Consider the following 18676-nt stretch of genomic DNA (forward strand, 5'->3'; position numbering starts at 1 on the left):
AATACATAATTTTTTAAGGAAAAAGTGTTGCAGCACACCTTCTAGGAGGCTTCTTGTATTACTAAGTCAGCCTTTTTTTTTTTTCCTTTAAAAGAACAAAATAAGCAAACACCATTCCCAAATCATAGTGATGCATCACTGTTCTACAGAGAAAAAAATGTGTTTCTTGCATAGCTCACATGCAATTGTCTTATGGGAGTGGCTATTTCAGTCCCTTGCTGATTTCAACTGGCGCAAACTTGAATAACAAAGTACATTTCTATTTCTTTAAGGTTCAGTGATATTAACCACTTCATGTCTTCTGAATATCACAGCACTAATGCAGTGACCATAATGCCAAACACTTATACCGCCTTCAATGAACAAAGACAGTAATTCCCTATAAGTAGAAATGTGCACACTGGTTTCCATGTGAATTTTCACTTCTAGTATAAAGAACTGAATCTCCTTCCTCTGCCAGCACACCAATGAGAGCTGAAACTCCCTCTGGCTCTCCTCATATGCCTTATCAGTCTCAGCCAGAGATTCACCTTGAGATCAAAAGTTAAGAGGGGAAGGACTCTCTTGCAATCAAAACCCAGTGGTGGAAATTCTTTTTAGTCGGGATGATGCAGTTTCTATGCTTAGCAGCATGACCACATGAACTATGGAAGAGAAAACCAGAAAATAAGTCTTCTAAAGAAGAATGATAGAGAGCTAGTGGCATTTTGCTTGCTTCATTTCCTACCATAATCACTAGCTGAAAGCCAGCTCAGTCATTGTTTTCTCAATGACTTATGTTCACAGTTCCTGTGTGAGCTAGTTATTGACTCAAACAGTAACTTTCTTATTTATGAACATGGTAACTGCTGAGATAAAGTAAAAACAATGCATCCTTGGGAATCATTTCAAGGCTTTTGAAAATATCTGGGTGCTGACAGAAAACGACGGTTTTCAGCCTAGATATAGAGGTAGAAGGAATAGAGGGAACTCAGAAACTTTCAGGTTTTGAAGCTCAGGATGATTTCTATTTGTTTGTATGCTTTTTTAGATATAACTGAAGCTACAACATAGTACTTTTGCATCTATTCTGGGGCTTTTCACCATGGCATTTTTGAAAGACTTTTCCTCATAGAGAAACAGAACCTTCCTGTTTCATAGGACCCAGTCCTGCATGGAGACTATGGACACAGCATTGCTTTAGTCTTTCAGTCTGAGAGCATAAGCATCACAAAGTCTCAAAACATACAATCAACTTTTGTACAGTTTACCTGTTCCTGAGGAACTAATACAGCAAAAAAAAAAAAAAAAAAAGAGCTGTCACATTGATTAATTTATTGGTCCATTACTTGAAGTGATAATTGCTTGAATTCTTCAAGTACTTGCATTTCCTCTCACATATTCCATGATCAATAGAGAACAGAATGAAATCACAGATAGACTCATATGTGTATATACATATACACATACACATATAATTTTCACAATATAAATCTTTGGGAAATCCTTCTACGTGGGGAATACCACCCTGTGAGGTGACAAGGAGGCAGCTCCCTCAGGAAATGACAACATGTGCCCTGATGTTAGGAAACTACAGACAGGGACCATGAATTCAATTCCGTGAGTGAAACTGTTCAAGAGACATGTCAAACATTTTTTAGACAGATCTGCTGAAATTCACAGAATTACTGAGGCCAGCAGCAGATGAGAGGGCTAAAAAATAAAGGAAACTGCTTATGAAGTTCTAGTGACTGCACTTTACATTGCTTGTGAAAGCAAAATATACTAAAACTCATAGCTCATTTGGGGCTAAAAAAAGTTTTTAAAAAATTGAACAAATTCAAAGCATCTTTCAATTGCCTGTAAAGATGCAGCAATCTCTGTATTTGTCCAGCTGCATAATTTGCTCAGTGATAACAACAGTCTTCAGGGATTCTGCTCCTGCATCTCTGACACAGCTCCTTCTGTTGTGTTGCTGTTGGTTGGTTTCTAGCTGCCCCTGTTGGATCTACCCCAGTAGGTCCTAGAACCACTTGGAATTCACCCCCTAATTCCTCCATTTTTATTTCATGGTTGTGACAAAATATTTGGGATTTGGCATGAGATAATGATTTCTTATTGATGCTCCGTTCTCATTCTGAGAACTTGTTTCCAAACATTTTTTTCCAGGTATATTACCAGTAATTCTGAGTATCCAAATTCTCTAATACTCTGAAGGGAAACAATTTTCCAGATGTTCTCAGTACTGTCTTTGATATCAGATCTTAACCAGAATATTATTTATGAATATTTTGTTGTTAGTTGAAGACAAGTCATTCCTAATTTTTTGGCTCTGCTTTGATTTATGTCTCTATAAACTTAAAACTACCGCCAACATTTTTATGTATTTCATTAAACTAAAACTGCACAGTATAAGCCTTTCACAATTGTTTACTCCAGGCTAATGTCAGAGTAACCGCACAGTCAATGCACTAGTGACACACAGGAAGCACCTCCAGCACTTTCGGGTTCTGTCCATTCATACTGGGGTAACCCTTAAATACTTAATTAAATTCAGTGTTGAACATACAGTAAATTAGATTCAAACTGACTCATGCAAACTGGCACTCCCATGTTTACGCTAACTTCTGAAAGCTTACAGGGTTCTTCTTGAATCCAACTCATAATTAGCAGCAATTAATGTTCCTCCTGATTCATGAGATACCTGAGTGTTGCAGACTCTGGAGAAGCAGTCTATGATCATAGCTATTCCCTAACACAATTTAAGATGTCTCAACTGAACAGATTCTTTCCTTATTTTGCCACTACCTTTCTGTTCCAATGGCTGATTGATTCACACTGCCCTTTAGCACCACAGTCAAACGCAACGTAAATGTGCTGATGTATGCAAATACATTACTACAAAAGAAAGTAAAGATTCATAGGTGAAACAGATAAGGGAGCTGGAGTAGGAACTGCTTGAGTTTCATATAAAATACTGAAATAGCTATGTACTGCTGGGCACGTTCTCCTCAAGAAATGTAAATTGTTTTGGGAGAGTTTCAGGAAATAGATTCAAAATAAAGTTTGCTAGTAAAAGTTCCTGTACAGAAACTGATGTAATTAATTCTTGTAAGGCAAAGAACCAGTCATTAATTACAGAAAATTTGCTACAACAACGAAGTACTATAAAAGAAGAGAGATGGCTGCCTTTCTACCATTTCACGTACTCACAACAAAACCAGGCAGGTCTGGTTGCTAGGAAAGGCAGCAAGACACGATCTTTCAGCAATTAAGGAGAACCGCCTCCCCACACCCCCACTCTTACAAAGCTAAGAGGTGTACCTGAAGAACAAGGCAGAAGGAGATCCATAATAACTGAATCTGCTCCTTTAGTGTAAACATTTATTTCATCCGTGAGAGGATGTCTGACCACTACTGACATCCTCTTCCTGATGGAATCAAAGCCCAATGTATGTAATACTTCAAAGTTTAATGTTCCCAGGTGAGGTAGCTCCACTGATACCTGGTCAGACAGCCTTCCAACCAGAGAACAGTTATATGCCCTTGCTGCATAGACGAGAGCAGCTTCGTCTGGACTCTCTGCTTCATAACGGAGCTCTCCTTCCTCAGGCCCGCTCCCTACAGCCATCCTGCCTTGCTGGGAGCTGTAGCCATTGTTATTCATCTGTGCAGAGTATGCCAGCTTCTCTTCCAGTTTTAATAAAGTGCTCTCAGTAGATGTGGATGAAAGGATACTTAAACCAAATCTGTGCATTGATTTGTTTGTAGCTAGGCTGGATGAACTGCTGCTGTTAGATCCAGAGGTCAAGCGACTTGGAGTGAGTCGTCGGATGAAGTCTTCTATGGTTTTTACAGGAGATTTTAGTTCAAATCGGTCTCTAACCTTGAGAAGAATGAAACAAGACGATGAACAAAGCAAAACCTGAAGGAAAGCTGTATTAGAATTTAGACACTGAATTCATACATTCAGCCTAAGTAGCTCCAACTTAAGAACAGAATTTCTTTGTGAGCAAAAAGTAATGGCACTTGCAATTTGAGAAGGGAAAGTAAATGAACTTAATAGCAAAAAAACCCAACAAGACCTAGAACTTCAGAATCGTGTCTCTGCATGAAAGTACGTATACTTGCATTAAAATTATTTTTACTTCTTTCACTTTTTCAGATAGGTCTAATGGATAGACTATTGGTGTTGGACCACCACCAAAGTACATTCTGAAAGGCTGTTGCCATTCTCTGTGCATTTTCAGTAAAGGCAGTAAAAAACATGTTAATTCAAGAGTTTTGTACTGAGAAGTGTGATATCAGAAAAGTTTTAGGAGAATAGGCCAGTGTCAATGATGCCTTCAACAGCAACATGCTGATATAAATAATTTCCACTGTCTTCTCTTTTGGATTCAGTTTGCTTCAGTTTTATCATTTACCTCAGTTTATTTAAAATGTGATTTTGCAGACTACTTCACTTCTTATTCCTATTTTGAAAAGAAACAAATCTCAGAATTTTCTCCAGAATGGAAATTCAATCTGTGGGCTAGCTTTAATAATATGTTCTACTATAGTTCTGTCTTGGGATTCTATTGTTGAAGTTCTCATTCATTTAGTTTAGGTTGATTTAAGCAGTAATAATCATTATTTCTCACAATGAGCTTGACATTTTTTAGACAATGTGAAAGATATGTGCAATGTTTCTCAAGTATATTTTCTTTTTAAAAAAACATCTGACCCTATTCTTAGTTTAATTCACATTTACAAAATCTACACACAGCTTATATTCTTTTTTGATAAGTCTTGCATAATATAAATCAGTTTCCACACAGACTTGCATACTTACATACATACTTACATGCAGATGTATGTACATACACATATATATACACATATTTATCAATTAAGTCATATTTCCAAGAACTCAAGAAATTTTCATTACTATCTTAAAATTGCAGACAAAAGCATGTCTTACCCTGAAGGTAAATGTTCCATTTAACTAATGCTTGACTGAATCTGTTTATTCACAATGCACTTCTAAGAGTTGTCCCACATTTAGTTTCCAGTTATTTCTCATTAGAACAGGCCATTTTCAGTTCCCCAACTTAAGTGATAAATTAGTATAAATTCAAACAAACCTTAAACTCTATTTTGCTGTTCCTTTAACCTACCTTCTGTCGGGGCTGATTTGGAGCAGTAACCACAACGGTATTACAGATGGTCAAAGCAATGAAGAAGTCAAAAATATCACACAGTTCTGGACTCAGATGGGATAATGGCTGTTCGTGGCCCCTCATGATCTCCAGATGCTTTGCACATTCATTCACCTTTTCTAACAAGCTAGGATCTGGTGTGATGTCCTTCTCCTAACAATGAAAAGCAATGACTAATATCAGTGATTCTGCAAATTTCCAAAGTAGCATTGAGCAATCAAAGTGCCCAAAGCAGTGTCAATACCAAGAGTTCTATGAAGGCCTCATACCACAGCGCTGAGATGGAGAGGACTGTAACTCATGCATCACGTAGAAAATATACACTTTCCAATGAGGATACTAATAGAAATGGAAATGTGAGTAATTGTGCTGTCAGCTTTTTCACTACTGTCATACTGGCAATGTTCATCTACTTTGGGAGTACTGAACAGGGGAAGAGTTTCTAGTATGAAACTGTTCCTCCCACCCCCCAGTCCAGTGAGAACATTCTGCATGGTTTGTTAGGTCTTTAATGCTAAAGCAGAGTACTCTTTATTTCATCAGCACTTTTCTTTGATTTTTTCTTGTCAGAGCAAATTCTGGTATTTCTTAAGATACCAAGATGCTAGGATATAAAAGATGTAAAGATAAACTGAACTCAGGTTTTTTCTTCAGTAGAATTTTATTTTATCTGCTGATGCTCAGCAGCTGATGAGTCTGAGCAACCACTGAACTGTATGTTTATGAAGTGTAGCTTCAAATTGTATTGAAAGAACTTACTCCTGACTAAACTCAAGAAGCTCAACCAGAGCAAGCAGCTTCTTTCTTTGCCTGTATTTGTAGTTTATTTTGAGGGTTCACTTATGTCAAAAGGATAACAAAAAATCCCTTCGTAGACAAGACTTGGTTTCACTGCTCTCTTAATACCACTTAGCTCACATAAAACTTCCAATAACACCATAAAATAAATTAATCAAAGCAAAGTTGAAAGGGTGTACACTCACCAACATTTTGAAATGTAAAGTTCTCTTTTTTTTCTAAAACACACGTGCAGAAGAAAAAACGCCAAGATGAAATCTGAGTGGTATGCAATGTAGTACAGATTTCTTTATCTCTTACTTTTCAAGACATCACTCTGTTAAAAGATATAGGACAGCGTGCACTTAATTCTCATGACTTACCATTGGGCTACTGAATGCAGTATGCTTCGACAGTATGCTTGCTCTTTTTGCTTCAGCTCTGCTTCCCGTGCGGCGGTGGGTTTTGGTGCTCTGGCTTCTGTGAATTACTTTGATGCTCTGATGGCTGCAGATACTGTCACGCTGGGATAAAGTTCCTCCTTTTGGAGCTGCTTCCTCTTCCTCAGAATCAGGCTCTTGGTACATCGCTAAGCGTTTGGCTATCAATAAAAATACAAGGACAGAAAAGTTGCATTTGTTAAATGTTGCTGAGAAAGAGGCAAAAAGGACATGCTGACTTCATTGAAGTGTTCTGGTTTTATTCTTATACCTTTGGAGCAATACTGAACGACTCCATTACAGGGGATAACAGAAGACATCTAGTCTTAACTACATGGTACCTTCTAATGGAGGGTGCAGACAACATAATTAGGAACATAATGCAATGCACTGCCTCCCTCATCACGAGACTGAGAGGCAGCTAGACTCTGCGGTAACACATTGCGCTCCTGAAGGCTATTCCATAGTTCAGCTTGATGAAATCAACCAAACCCCAGCCTGGGGTCTGCCTCCTCTCCTGGGACCTGTATGACAGGCAATGCTGCTTGTGGTGCAATGCTTATTGTGCAGTGCACCACTCATTCCTCTTCTACATAGAATCAGAGAATGGCTTAGGTTGGAAAGAACCTCGAAGATAACACAGTTCCCATGCCCCTGCTGCAGTTAAGGTTGCCAACCACTAAATCAGGCGCTGGATCAGGCTGCCCAGGGCCACATCCAAGCTGGCCTTGAACACCTCCAAGGATGGGGCATCCATAGCTTCTCCGGGCAACCTATGTCAGTACCTCGCCACTTTGCTCTTGTATCCAATATAAATCTCCCCTCTTTAGTTTAAAACTGTTTTCCTTTGTCCTATCAGTATCAGACTGTGTGAACAGAATGAACCTGTTTTTAAAAATTATATATTACAGTGGAGAACTTGGGTAATGAAGACTTCAAGTAGAACAATTACAGTTAGAAACGAATCTGGGCAGACTGATATGTAGAAATAAAAAAATTTAAAAAAAGAAAAGTGCAAAACAGACCTGAATCCAACCCATCTAACAATAGATTCCATTCAGTTCTAAACTGATACATAATGTATTTTTCCATTCCTAAAGATCATGGGCACTTAATAGCCTCTGTCATCCATTAAACAGGCACATGTCACTTTAACAGGTATCTATTTATTCCTTCATTAGGCATTCATGAAAAAGCTTTTCATTATATTCTCAAAGTAATCCACACTGTGCAGAGGTACAATGCAAGTTATATACTTTTCGCTCTGCTCTCTTTCAGTTCCATGTTATAACAAATTAGATCTTCCTATGTCAAATGATAGATCATTAGCATGTATGTCAACTATTCAGGCATTCTGCAGGAAAAATTGCCAATGGAGATTTTTCTTTCAAAACATATTCCCAGGAAAAATCTTGCATCAGATACAGTGAGTTCAGTGCATGATCGTTTTAATGGGGCTTGCTTTATGATCAAAGAAGAAACCATCCCCGCCATCTGCTGTAACTTTCAAACATGTTTTAACTGTCAGAAAGCAGCAGGAGGAGCTGAAATCAGATTGCACACGCTTTATGGTGATAGGTCTACCTGTGCAAAATCATAGATTGGAGGCTTTTTCACATTTATTTGGAACATATATTTAGTATGAAATGCAGGAGGTGGAAGAGGTTCCCAGCAAACTACACAGTTGTTCAGAGACCCATACAGCTGCAAACAGAAGAGCACAGCACCACTGGCTTCTCCTTTCTCCTGTTACTGTGATGCAGATAACAGAATCTAGAAGATAGCTCAAAAAATTAGGGCTGTCACTGGTCTCCTTGGCCTTTCTGTTGCATGGTAATAGGCTGCATCCTGCAAGTGCTAGGTTCAAAAAACATTGCTCAAGATGACATAACAGAGTGGACTTTTGCAATTAGCAATACTTGAGATTTAAATCAATCCTCCTTTTTTTTGGATTGGACTGGATTTAAATCCAGTGCCTCCTCAGCAAACCCAGTTTCGAGGAGAATTGTTGTTGTGTGGACAGGTAAAGCACAGTTAAAGCTTGCATTTGCTACAGGGATAACTTTTCTCACTCCAGATGTGGGCATTTGAATGGCAGACTGACAGAATGCTGCACTCCCTGCCAAAAGAGGGAATACTCCTTGACAGGGAAAGAGCCGGGTACAATTATTCTTTCCAGCTTTGCAAAAGGTGGTACCCAGTTGGTCAAATTCTTTTCCATGAAGAGTTGTTAGAAAAAAGCCCCCACGTTTTCTTTAATAATCATATCTAATTTAAGCTTCTGCTCCAGAAACAAGCTGAAATAAATGACTCCAAAGATGGCTGTATTTTACAAACAAAACCAATAGGGTTAAGAAGAGAATGCATTTCATGCATAATATACACTTATGCTTGCATACCATATATCTGTATTCTTCACTACTCTTACATTACATTCAAAAATATTTTTTTAGTCAACACAGGAGAAACTGGTTCCTAATACAGCATGAGCCTTTTTTATTAGCATTACACCAATAGTGAATTGGTACACACTGTAATCTGTCTGTGTATCTTTAAGCTATGTTTTGTTCTCTATGCAGATTTTCATTGTAGCACATTCATTTAATTGTTGCTGCAGCGAGGAAAAAAAAAGAGAAAAAGATACAAGACCAGAATCTCATTTAAGCAAGTCAAATGTAGCTCGCTTGATATAAAGGGTATTATTTCCATTTTATATCAAATGTATGAAAAAAAAGGCCACAGCACCTTTTAACATTTTCTCGAGTGCAGTCTTAACATATTATGCAACAAAAACTAAGAAGTTTGAAGAAATAATGAAACACAGTGTGATTGTTATGTTATGGCTAAGGTTCATAATGCTTTAACTGTGTGAAGCGTGCTTCTTTGGGAACATTCTGTTCTCTCCACCCACTCAGCCCTCTCAAATTCAGAACCTTTCCCTACGAATATTATAACCTGAAAGACATTGTTGTGAGATGCTTTTCAGCTTCAGCACTGAAAATTTGCAGCCTTGATCTTTTGTCTGATAGAGAGTTATTTATTAAAGGCAGAGACATAAACACTTTGCAAAACACAGCAATGCAATGCATGGAAGTCTAACGTAACTGTCCTCTTGTTCACTTGATATTTACAGCACGAAGAAGAAAGGATAATTAATACTTATTCTATGGACTCTCCATCTTTCAGAAGACAGCAGTAAGCTGTCACTAAAATTCCTATAGCTTCTGGAAAGTATTTTAAGATACTCTTTTATTATTTCTGTGTTAAAAACTCTTTTATTTTTTATTTTTCAATTATCTTCTTCAGTTGTTTCGTAAGTTATCTTCCATGCTATGTTCTGCTATGAGGCATCCATCTTAGAGGCTGATGGAAGCATCACTGCCACGCAGACAAATGCTTAACTAAGTAGAGAAATGTGATCAGGAAACCATAAAATAATTTGTTCTGGGCAGAATAAAACTGCAGACCCCTTAAACCAGACTAATTCAGCTGTCAGTGTACGGGTCCTGATTTTCCTATGGAATAACACCATGTATCCCCAGTCATTTGGATAAGAATGCTACTGAGTTATCATGAAGTAAGACTAGATGCCTTCACACTGTGTTATTTCCTAATGATTTTATGAGTGCAAGCTTATTTCACTTTGAAGTTCTCTCCAGTATCTAAAAAAACCCTCAGACAAGCAGATAGCATGCAAAAAATTTGTATGACTGTGCTAACATAACTTACTTTGCAAAAGCTTCCCCATAAAAACAAGTCCTGAGACTATAAAACATGAAGAGTTTCCATCCTCTCTACTCTTGGCAACTGCGTGGGTATGAAAAGAATACACTGAAGTCTTTCATCATGAACTCCTTACTCCACTTAGAAATGGAGATTCTTTCTATCCACCTAGAGATTTTCCAGAGCAGTTTTGAGTGCAGGCATACCTATACTCACGCACACACGCTCAGAGGAAATTATTACCTGTCTCTAATCTCTCCATCATTAGTTATTGTTTAGGAGTTCAAAATACAACACTCCCAGAGTATTCAGTTCTACATCTCCTGCTTCTGTCCACATCCTCCAATAATTTTTCTTCAGAAAGTAATAATAAATGTAAAGAGAAACTACAAACAAGCTATACAGAGTGCCTGTTCTGTTGATTGCTTCAATCTTTCTGGAGAAAAGCTAAAAGGACCCTCCTGATTTCTGAAGATTTTCAGATGGAAAAGAAAGGCAGATGAGCCATCCCTCTGGAAGAACCAGCCACATTTAGGGAAAAGGTTTTACCCACTTTTATGCTTTTTTTTTTGTTTAGTAAATTCAATTTTCAATTCAATTCAATTTTCTGATGTGGCTATGTCTTTTGGTTATGTACAAAATGAACAACAAAGTTTCACCACAATACAGTCCCTCAAACTAAGAAAAAGATTTTTTCCATATCATGCACTTTCCAGTGAAAAGTAGTTGCTGGCCAATCTTTAGCATGAAAACATAGAGTGTGGAAGAGAACTCTTTCTTTCTCGAATTCAGTGACTAAGAAACTTGGCTAGCCAAGGAAAAATCACTGGGTTTTCACCGTTTGCCTTCACTACCATAAAATTATCCTTCTATTTGGTTCTCTAGAGTTTTTTTCAGTCATTGGAAGGAAAGAGAAAAAATGCAAAGAATGAAAATATTTAGTTTTTTCAGATTTGTGTGGTTGCATTCATGGAGGTTCAACTTGTGTGTTGTCAGAAGTTCCGTACAATGGGTGGCTAAAACTAGAAAAACAGAGATCACACCCCACAGACAACAGGCAATTCATTTAGCATTTGGAAAATATCTAGGACAAATGTCAGGCCAAGAGCATCTGGTTGTAGCTAAATCATATAACGACTTTCACAAGCACAGTCAGCTTTTGGGCACCTACTCTCCCTGGAACCAGCAGATAGATTTGGGGCATGTCCAATTTCTGAACTGTTAGAAGCTGGCTACTAGCTTGAAAGGAAAAGCTGTGGTATGGCAACACAGTTTTACCTATAGGACAATAAGTCTTTGTTTTTTTGTGCCTACATTCTTTTGGGCTACGAGGAAATACTGATTAGAAGAACTTTTATTTTTTTGGTGTGATGTGGCACTCCTTTATAGCATCACTGACTGTGAAAGCAACGCACAACAAGGTGCTGTCTTTAAGATAGATGTAACTCCATCAATTCCTGGGATTTAACCAGAGCATAGTGCCAACGGGTATTCTATAAATGCTGAGGACATTTATGAATGAGGCACTCATTCTTCCACTTGGAATAGTCCATGATATATCCTGCTCTTAATTAACTCACTCTAATTCAAGAACTAAATTGATTTAAGAGAACATGTAATCTAGATATGCGATGGGAATTCTTTTCATCTGTATTTGGAATTCTAAACCACAGAGAAACAGTCATCTAACAGACAATAAACATAGGTGTGTAAAACAAATTTGATGAACTATTAACTGTGAAATTACTAGGTGACTATTTTCCACATAAATATCTCAAGTAGGTAACAAAAATCCCACCTCTGTCAACACTGTGTCCAGAAGGCTCACTGATCAGTTTAATCCTAACCTTTGCATAATCTATACCAGACTGCTACAGGTGCACTCAACAGTGATGTATATTTGATAGAGCTTGCATCATGGAACAGTTGCTAAGCATACTCACACCTTCCCTCACAGCTTTCACAACTGTTTTTGGATCCTCTTTGGTGCTAAGCTCTCACATAGAAGTACCATGAGTAATAGTCTGTACTACCTCCAGTTGGCTAGGAGATTCTGTCCCATACTGGTGGAATTTATTGGTCTCTATTATTCATATTTTTGTCACCTCTTGTCTAGACTAAAACAATGCAATATTCCTAGGCATAGTGCCACTAGCCCTGTAAGAAACTTAGAGCCAATACAGAATTCTGCAAGAAAATGTCTTCTCCAGCAAATTATAAAACTGCTGCTTGCTCTCTACACTGCCTAGAAAATGTATTGTCTTTTTCAGGATTTTGTGTTTTCTTTTAGAAACATTTAATTACTTCAGCCCTGCGTGAGGTCCACATGAGTTTCTGTAATGAAAACCACAGTTAATATGCCTGCTTTTGTTACAAAACAGAACACTTCTCCATAATCATCAGGCTCACCTTTTACATGGTAAATTAATATGATACTGTGGAAAAAAAATTCCAGAGAAAATAAGGACACTGCCACCACTCAAAAAAAGAAGAAAAGACATGCTTCCCCAAATGTCAATTTTAACACAGCACAGTGTACACCTTTTAAGGAATCCCCACACCCACACAAATTGCATGCTGTGCATATAGGGGTAGGAAAAAGAGGAATGAAGAAGCTATACATCATGAGTGTCACATGTCGCTTGACACATTAGTGGCAAAAACTCAGATAGGATGATGACAATTGCAGGATAACAATGCCTGCAGGACAGAAAAGAACGGCATAACTGATCATAACTGAACAAATTTTAGGGAGAAAAGCTTACAGTGCAACACGCATAAAACTTGTGAAGACTATGCACAATCTGCTGATTGAGTAATTAACAGATATATAGCAGACCTAGATTATGCAAAAAAAAAACCCATACTTCAGCAGAAAATTAAAGTTCCAAAGCATGGAAATTTTAGACCTCAATCTGTCACTCTAGGTACGAGTTTCCCCCTTACTGTGTATGCATAGCTGAACTTCAGAATATAGGGACTCTACAAAACTTTGGAGTAAAATTTGCTAGAACTTCTTAGCATGGGAAAAAATGCATTGCATCTTAGCTTTGCTCTTGGATATGGCTGAATGGAACTGTTCTGACTGAAATTACTCCCCCAGACTTCATGCCTGAGGCAGACATCTGGCATGGGAAACTTTAACCAAATAGTTAAAAGGTTTGTAAAACTATCCATAGCTGAAAAAAGGATCTTATCATGGGAAGGGTCAAGCAACTGTAATAACAGGCACTGCTACCCAGCCACAGCAGAATAACAAACTTAAGCCAGAGAGCTCTGGACAAGTGTATTTCCATAATCTGTTTTACAGTAGAAAATGACTTGTTATCTTCAGCTTTTGTATCTTGATCTATGTAGGAAAATTTTAAATACAATCCTTCATTTGAAAGACTGAAAGAAGAGTTTGATTCCAAGTCACTATGCCTGAATAACATTCAGATAAGGAAAGATCCAGATTATCACTGAAGTGGATGAGAAAAGGTAGATGCATTTTATTAGGTTTTCTTGCATATATGGCAGTGCCATATCACCTACCAAATCAAAATGTTTAGAATTTCCTAACTCATGAAGTCTTCAGTAAAGTCTCAGGAGGGAAGCTGGAAGGCATCCAACAGTTATATGTCCCAAAACCTCAGAGGGGAATTCAGATACTCAAGTATAAACACTGAAGAGCAGCTAACAAATAATTTGCAATTAAGCACAGAGCAATGAAATGTTATTGATGCACCTCTTATAAAAGAATGAGCTGTGGTAAGCATCTTATTCTATCTAAACAAAAAGATTTAAACAATGGAGAATTTAAGATATGGTTAGAAAATCAGACAGGCAAACAGCTTAAATGAAGCCTGAATGAAGAATCATTTTTATTTCTTGATTATAGGGAACAAAAGCAGTAAAAATGATCACTAAATATGCATAAAATGACAGAGAAAGTTCTATTTTTCTGTAGAGGAGAAGAAATAAAGTTTAGAATGCCTTGTGTAAACAAAATATCATTTTTAAAATACCTTTATGTCTGTGATTTTATACCAACTGAATTTAGAAATAGCCTAAACACAGGAGTAAGTGAAATGAATGACAGAAAAAAATAATTAGTTTAGCTTATTTAGCTACTTAATTTATACTTTTGTTTGTAGTGAACTGCTTTTACTGTAACCTCAAATAATAACATGAAAGCATACATACTTAGATTTCTGTTAAATGCATTATGTTTGAGAAAAAGAAGACCTGAAAGTTGAGCCTCAAATTCAAGAGCCTGAGCTCAGCTTCCACTGATGCTATTCAACACATAAAAATACACTTTCAGCACTGTTTTAGTTGGCAGTACCATCATCATTCCTGCATTCTGAAATTAGTACAAACAAGCAAACAATCAATGGCAAAGGGAAAAAAAGGATGAACATGGAGTACTGAGAGCAGAACTACGAGTCCAGAAACTGCTCTTAATACTAACTCTCCTTTCTTTCTTACCTACAGTACAGAGGCAGGAAATCTTCTCTATTTTAATTCTTATTTCTCTAACACTGGCATAATAAGACTACCCAAACACCTTGGTTTTTCTGAAGAAGAGTGCAAAATGTCAGTACTACTTTAAGAGAAAAAAAGAACAATTGTCACATAATCCAAAGCTTCAAAATATTATTTATCACCTTGGAATCTTAAAAAATTTTTAGATTTTTCCAGTCTATTTTGATTATTTCTCTTATTCTGTATCTTTTTTTGCAAGCTGAACTTCTGTAATGGCTTTCAAGAAAAAATTTTAAAGCATTGATTTGTAAATGTTCTGCTAAGAAATCTAATTTTTGCAATTAAGAATGCAGTACTATAGCTATTGATATTTTCTGATGCAGAGACAGAACATGATTTGAAGAATTAAAATCTGTTATGTAAAAAACAGTAACAATAAAACGTCAGAGAAAAAAAGCTTGACACTAACTGCAAACAACTCAAAAAACAGGAAATCACTTCATTATTTTGGTAGGGTGATGAGATGACACAGAGATGACAATCCCCATTTTCCCTTGTGACCAAAAATGAGTTTTCAGTGTACAATGCTGACACTTGGGCATAGTCTATCAATTGCAATGGAGTCACCTTAATGCAGTCACCTGTCACACACACAGGAACACCGAAAAGAACCTGACAAAAGTAACATAAAATATGATCTTAGGTCAGATTACATTTCCTGTGAATATAAAAGCCAGTAAGCTTGTTTATGTTTTGTTATATTATTATTTTTCTTATTCCAGCTATTCAATCTGCGACCGATCTGGCTGCATGCTTAAAGCTGGTACTTTGCATTGTACACTTCAAACACACAATCAGTTGTGTATTGGTGATACTATCCAATTTGCTTAAATTAGCCATGGGCTGAAGTGCTTTACTAGACCAGAAGCTAAAGCTTGAAGCCCTATTTGTCTTGACAACATACTGTCCATGTTAGAGAACATTCTGAAAAGACTGCCTTTACTAGCTGAAAAAGTCATCAAAATATAATAACATGAAAACAGTTATTATGGAGTATACTGAGTGGATACATACAATTTCTTTTGCTTTTCTTTCTTTTTTAAGATTACAGCAATTTCTTAATCTACTTCAGATTTCACCAAAGCACAGCAGTTAGATATAAAACAAGATCATGAGCTCACCATTATCATCGTGGGAATACTCTATTCCAGAAACTGTGCATCTTCGGAAAACCATCTTATTTTCAGTAAGTGTCCCAGTCTTGTCTGAAAAGATAAACTGCACCTGACCTAAGTCTTCTGTGATATTTAAAGCTCGGCACTGCAGCTGAGAGTCTGTTTCTTCATCATATAAATCTTTATCTTGATGAATAAAGTACACTTGGCAGATTTTAACTATTTCAATGGAAACATACAAAGAGATTGGAATCATAACCTAGAACGCAGAAAAATAAAATGAATTAGGAGAAAACAGACTGAATTTGTAAAAATCTAATTTGGCAGTAGTCTAGAATGCAAAGAGGCTATGTACTTTAAATGTCTACTGTGAAGCTATCAGCACATTTGAAAACAGTCTATCTGCTGTATCAGATTAAGAAAATGTCACGAATTGCAAAGCTGAAATCCATTATTATGTCTGGAAGAGTGATTATCAAAACTTGGACAGAAATTGAACTTTTCTGGGCTAATAAGATGTGCTTGAAACTGGCCAGGAAAACAGAACAAAGCAAAACAAAAAGACAGTGCAGTCAGAATCCTGTAAATGTGTTTTGCACTTGAAGAATAGAATGAATTTATTCTGCATAAATAATACACTGCTTACAAATTCACTTAGCAGCAACAAGAAAACAGAATGAGATGTGTAAAGCTTTCCATAGGAATGATTTCTTTAGTCCTGGCATCTGCACTGCAGATTAAATGAATGAAGAAAAAAAATAATTTCTGAAGAAAGAGGTATGAGAAGCTTCTCCAGAAAAGATTTCCAGCTGTTTCTTAAGGTTTGTCAAAACTCCATGAAATATCTAATTTGCATCTCAGTTTTAGCCTGCAGATGTTTGTTCACACTGACACAGAGTTAAGAACCACATTTTCTGGAAGTGGTTAAAAATGTATATAACTTCTGTTCATACCATACTCAAAGTGGTACCCCACATCTTTGATGTGTTTCACAGTGGGTGCATATGAAGCATGCAGCCTGTTTTCTTTCAGGTGAATCCTATCTCTTCCTACTTGTTTAAAATAAAATAGAACACCTGAGTTTTTTAGGGAAGGTTAGTTTTCATGTGTTTTTCTTCTCCAAGGCCAATGTAGCCCTGAGAACTTACTGTGTGATCAGTGTGCTTGTTTTCAAAAAAATTTTCAATTTTCATCAGTGAATAGACCATTTACTTTCTTTCATTTTGATTTCTGTTTATACATTATCGCATTCTCTATATTTAAAATTTAAAGTGTCTAAATACATTTCTACTGTTTGATTATCTTCTCGGTGGTAGAAGGGGTACTACACACCCCACACACACATAGAAAATCATAAATACAGGTGGCATTATGCACAACTTGGATACCTGAAAAACTATGATTGCTGTCAGAAATAAATACACTGAAGCTAGAACAGGAGACAAGTATTTGCCATCAGGTCCTGGAACATCAAAAACTGGTTTCTTCTTCTCACCGTATTGCCATATCCATAGGCCGTGACCTGCAGAAGAGTTGAAAGAGAGAAAAGTCTACAGTAACTCCAAGATATAAAGGTATATAATATAAACTGGACCTCAGAGAAGAGTTACATAGGAAATTGATACCTGTTTTCAACTATTTAGTATGACTTGAAAGAGATTCACAAAAACCTACTTTTTTTTTTCCCAGTAGGATTTAGGGTTTAGGAAAGGCATTTGTCTGGTCCTAAGGACAGTATCTACGACTCACTTTTTGGATAAACTTTATCCAAATAAAGCAATCTGGCTAGTGTAAAACAGTAGTTCAGGCTAAGAGTAGCAGCAGAGCCAACAGCAGGGAAGCTGAGGAACTAAGAACAGAAAAAAAATTAAGCTTTGCTAGAAACCTTGTGTTATTGATCGTGATGATAGTTAAATAAACATAAGGATATTATTATTTTGGGAAAAATACACTCTTGTTAAAAACAGAAGGTTGCCTTTTTAAGAAGAGTGCTAGGAATTGCAGCTAGTTTCTTCTGAGAGATGGAGGAGAGACTGAAAACAGATGTCTGATGTTTGTAAGGTTAAAATCAAGGATGAATTTCACCACCATATTAGTATGAAATTATTCATATTATTTTAATTACGCGTCAGAGAACAACAAAAGAGAAACAAAAGCCTATTTTAAAATTAATCTGTCTAGATTTTAAATTTGCCTTTACATCCTTATACAATAAAACAGCACTGAACTTCTGAAAAATACAAGCAATATTTAAGCCAATAAGGAAATTATTTTGTCTCAGTACTCCCAATATCCTTCTACTGATGGCTGTACTTCTATTGATTGTACTCCCAAACCAAGAATGACCTACATCATGACTTGTTTTATAAATATCTTGACTCAGATTTCCTCCATTTATAATGTCTCGATAGAAGATATCAGATTTGACTCTTAGAGAACACAGTTTTGCATGTGTGCAGATTCAGTCAGCTCTGGTTTTGAATTGCTCAATCGAATTTACTTCCAGCTGTGCATCGTGGTTATCACCTCCTGCATTTTGCTTTGGCCCTCTGCTGGTGGTTTCTGTCCTTGGAGCAGAAGTGACAGAGTAGACATCAGATGTGTCACCTGCTGTGTGCCCACCTATTCATATTTACACTCCCACAGCCCATTGTAGTCATGAAGCAACACAGCCTGCTGCTACTGGTTGGGACATCGCCTGTCCTGTGGTGGTGAATGGGACAGCTGCAAGCAGGAACTCCCTGCAATTAAGCCTGCCTTCAATTAAGGTACTGCAGCACTTCAACACAACCTCGAGGACAGGGCTCCCTCACACTGAGATGCTACACCAAAGTGTCATCAACTCAGTGGAAACAAATAAGAGGACTGATTCACAGCTGGAAAAAACTCATCTTTAAGCACTATTTGACAATACCTG

At 37.0% G+C, this 18676-nt stretch overlaps 1 protein-coding gene across 1 annotated transcript in view; it reads right to left on the reverse strand.

Moving 5' to 3' along the window:
* The window catches only part of ATP10A (ATPase phospholipid transporting 10A (putative)), a 109611-nt gene that overhangs the window by 21407 nt on the left and 69528 nt on the right, over positions 1 to 18676 (reverse strand). Inside the window, exons 6-10 of the mRNA XM_042867938.1 lie at positions 17148 to 17281; positions 15766 to 16018; positions 6338 to 6555; positions 5136 to 5330; positions 3304 to 3865 (exon numbers count right to left, since the gene is read on the reverse strand). Of these exons, the coding sequence (XP_042723872.1) occupies positions 3304 to 3865; positions 5136 to 5330; positions 6338 to 6555; positions 15766 to 16018; positions 17148 to 17281 (1362 nt within the window). The remainder of the gene's footprint in view (positions 1 to 3303; positions 3866 to 5135; positions 5331 to 6337; positions 6556 to 15765; positions 16019 to 17147; positions 17282 to 18676) is intronic.

This window comes from Lagopus leucura, unplaced genomic scaffold (assembly GCF_019238085.1).
Source record: "Lagopus leucura isolate 7727_CA_CO unplaced genomic scaffold, USGS_WTPT01 Super-Scaffold_100001, whole genome shotgun sequence".
In the NCBI taxonomy this organism is placed as follows: Eukaryota; Metazoa; Chordata; class Aves; order Galliformes; family Phasianidae; genus Lagopus; species Lagopus leucura.